At 45.5% G+C, this 2,820-nt stretch overlaps 1 protein-coding gene across 1 annotated transcript in view; it reads left to right on the forward strand.

Moving 5' to 3' along the window:
- Window positions 1-2,455, forward strand: part of LOC119299090 (disease resistance protein PIK6-NP-like) — a 27,942-nt gene extending 25,487 nt beyond the window's left edge. Inside the window, exon 5 of the mRNA XM_037576378.1 lies at window positions 563-2,455. Coding sequence (XP_037432275.1) covers window positions 563-2,455 — 1,893 coding nt within the window. The remainder of the gene's footprint in view (window positions 1-562) is intronic.
- The last annotated feature ends 365 nt before the right edge of the window (window positions 2,456-2,820 follow it).

Raw genomic sequence — 2,820 nt, forward strand, 5'->3', positions numbered from 1 at the left:
CCCCCTCCCCCTCTAGTCCCGCCGCCCCTCGCGCGTGTCCGTCGTCCGACGAACAGCGCCCGAGCGCTCGGCGCCGCTCGGTGCCCGCAAGGTGTTCGACAAAACGCCTGCAAGGTATGTATTGCTCAAACGTCATGAATTTGGTGCATGTTGATTCTAGTTTTTATAATATAGTATTGAACATTGTAGATGAGTTCGTCGTATGATTCTTCCGAAGAAGAATTTGATATGGAAGAGGAGGAGGATCTTGCAATGATCCTAGCTATGCATATCAATAAAAAACCGAAGCACGGTGGTTCGGTTATGGGTCGGCAAAAAATTTGGAGGGATAGGATCGATGCCCATAACAGATTGATGAGGCACTATTTCATGAAGAATCTCACATACCCGAAGTCGTACTTTCGTCGCCGGTTTAGGATGAGCACCGAGTTGTTCAGGCACATTGCAGAGAAACTAGCGAGCCATGGCCGGTTTTTTCAGCAAAAGAGATCATAGTGAAGTATTATATTATATATAATATAAATTCTAGAGTACTGAATAAATTACACTCCACCAATTTTAGGTATTTAAGGAGACTGTATATCTGGATGAAGAGCATCCTGAACTGATTGAACAAGCAGAACTGATCCTTAAGAAGTGCAGTGGACTTCCTCTTGCAATAGTCACTATAGGTGGGTTCTTGGCAAACCAACCAAAAACAGAGGTGGAGTGGAGGAGATTGAATGAGCATATTAGTGCTGAGTTGGAGATAAACCCAAAGCTTGGGACCATATTAGCTGTGCTTACTGAAAGTTATGATGGTTTACCTTATCACCTGAAATCTTGTTTCTTATATCTCCCCATCTTTCCCGAAGACTACAAGGTTAGTCGGCGGCGTTTGGTGCGGAGGTGGACGGCAGAGGGTTACTCATGGGAGGTGCGCGGTAAGTCTGCAGAGGGAATAGCGGATAATTATTTCATGGAACTTATAAGTCGGAGCATGATCTTGCCATACCAACAATCAATTCGCAGTAGAAAAGGAATTGACGCTTGCCATGTCTATGATCTCATCCGTGAAATTGGCATCTCCAAGTCAATGGAAGAAAATCTAGTGTTTAGGCTGGAAGAAGGTTGTAGCCTAAACACCCAGCACGTTGTGCGTCACCTTGCAATAAGCAGCAATTGGGAGGGAAATCAGAGTGATCTGGATAGCATAATAGATATGTCTCGTGTACAATCAATAACAGTTTTTGGAAAGTGGAAGTCATTTTACATTTCTGATAAGATAAGGCTGCTCCGAGTGCTGGACTTGGAAGGCACCTCAGGTGTATTTGATCATCACCTTGAGGATATTGTCAAGCTTATTCACCTAAAATACCTTTCTTTAAGAGGATGTACTCCTATTTGTCACCTGCCAGATTCTCTAGGCAACCTAAAACAACTTGAGACACTAGACTTGAGAGGTACACAGATAGTCAAGCTGCCACATAGCATCAGAAAACTTCGGAAGCTAAACTATCTCCGTGCTGGTAAGGAACCCATGGACGAGGACATCTCGTATGAACAAGTTGTAGAAGACTTGCCAACGGTGATGAGGAACGGTGCATGCCTTTTGACTGTCTCGTCGATGGTACTTTGTGCATGTTGTTTTGCAGGTTCAGATTTTAATGGTTATAACCACCGTGACTTGTGCAATGCCTTCTGTTGTGTGGCACTCCCTGTTGTTGCGATGAAGCTGGACGCACATGGTGTGGTAGTGCCAAGAGGGGTGAGAAAACTAAAAGCCCTACACACACTAAGTGTTGTGAACATCTCACGGGGGAGGATCATTCTTCAGAACATAAGAAGACTCAGTGGGCTGCGGAAGCTAGGAGTGACTGGCATCAACAAGAGAAACAGTCTGGAGTTACAATCAACGGTTTCTCAACTCAGTCGCCTGGAATCCTTGTCGATGCGCTCAGAAGGGATGCCTGGATTATCTGGCTGCTTGGATGACATGCCCACTCCTCCAGAAAACCTGCAGAGCCTTAAGCTGTATGGCAATCTGGTCATATTGCCTGCATGGATCCAGACACTCAGAAATCTTGTGAAGCTGAAGCTACGCAACTCTAGGATATCGGACCACGGTGTTGCCATACAAGTCCTCGGGGAGCTTCCGATGCTAGCCATCCTGTGTCTATGGACGAAGTCGTTCGTAGGAGAGGTCCATTTCAGTTTCGGCCAACGGGCATTTCCGAGCCTGGTGGTGCTGCACCTGGATCACCTAGATGACCTCAAATCGCTGGATTTTTCACTGGGAGGGACACCTAAGCTTGAGGTACTGCAGCTTTCCGAGACCTACATCCAGGGTTCTAACGGGCTTGAACACCTCCCAAGGCTCAAGGAAGTTGTGCTGAAGGGGGACTACCCGTCCGTCGAAAAACTGCGTGCCGACCTTGCCAAGTTCCCAAATGGACCCGTTGTCAAGTTGAACTGAGCTGGGCTCCAGAATTGATCATCTAGTCAAGCCAGTGTTGCTGTCTTATCATGTGATATGTACGTGGTGTATAATATTGCTTTCTCTTGTGGAACATCAATCTGAATTGTTTTTTCCTCTTTTATTTGCTGGGGAATCTTATTTGTTTCATGTGTTTAACTATGTGTTTGAATGTAAGATGCATACAACTGTTGTGGACGTGTGGTATCTGGATTAACGGCAAAGTACTTCTCTGTGAGCTCGTCTTTGCGCTTCTTGGTACCATGGTGCTATTTTTTTCCCCTCTTCTTTTTCCAGTCCAAATTATGGTTAATACTCGTAATTTATAGTGTATGTTTAGTTCAGGTTAGGCACCCTTTTTGTGG

Source organism: Triticum dicoccoides, chromosome 5A (assembly GCF_002162155.2).
Source record: "Triticum dicoccoides isolate Atlit2015 ecotype Zavitan chromosome 5A, WEW_v2.0, whole genome shotgun sequence".
Lineage (NCBI taxonomy): Eukaryota > Viridiplantae > Streptophyta > Magnoliopsida > Poales > Poaceae > Triticum > Triticum dicoccoides.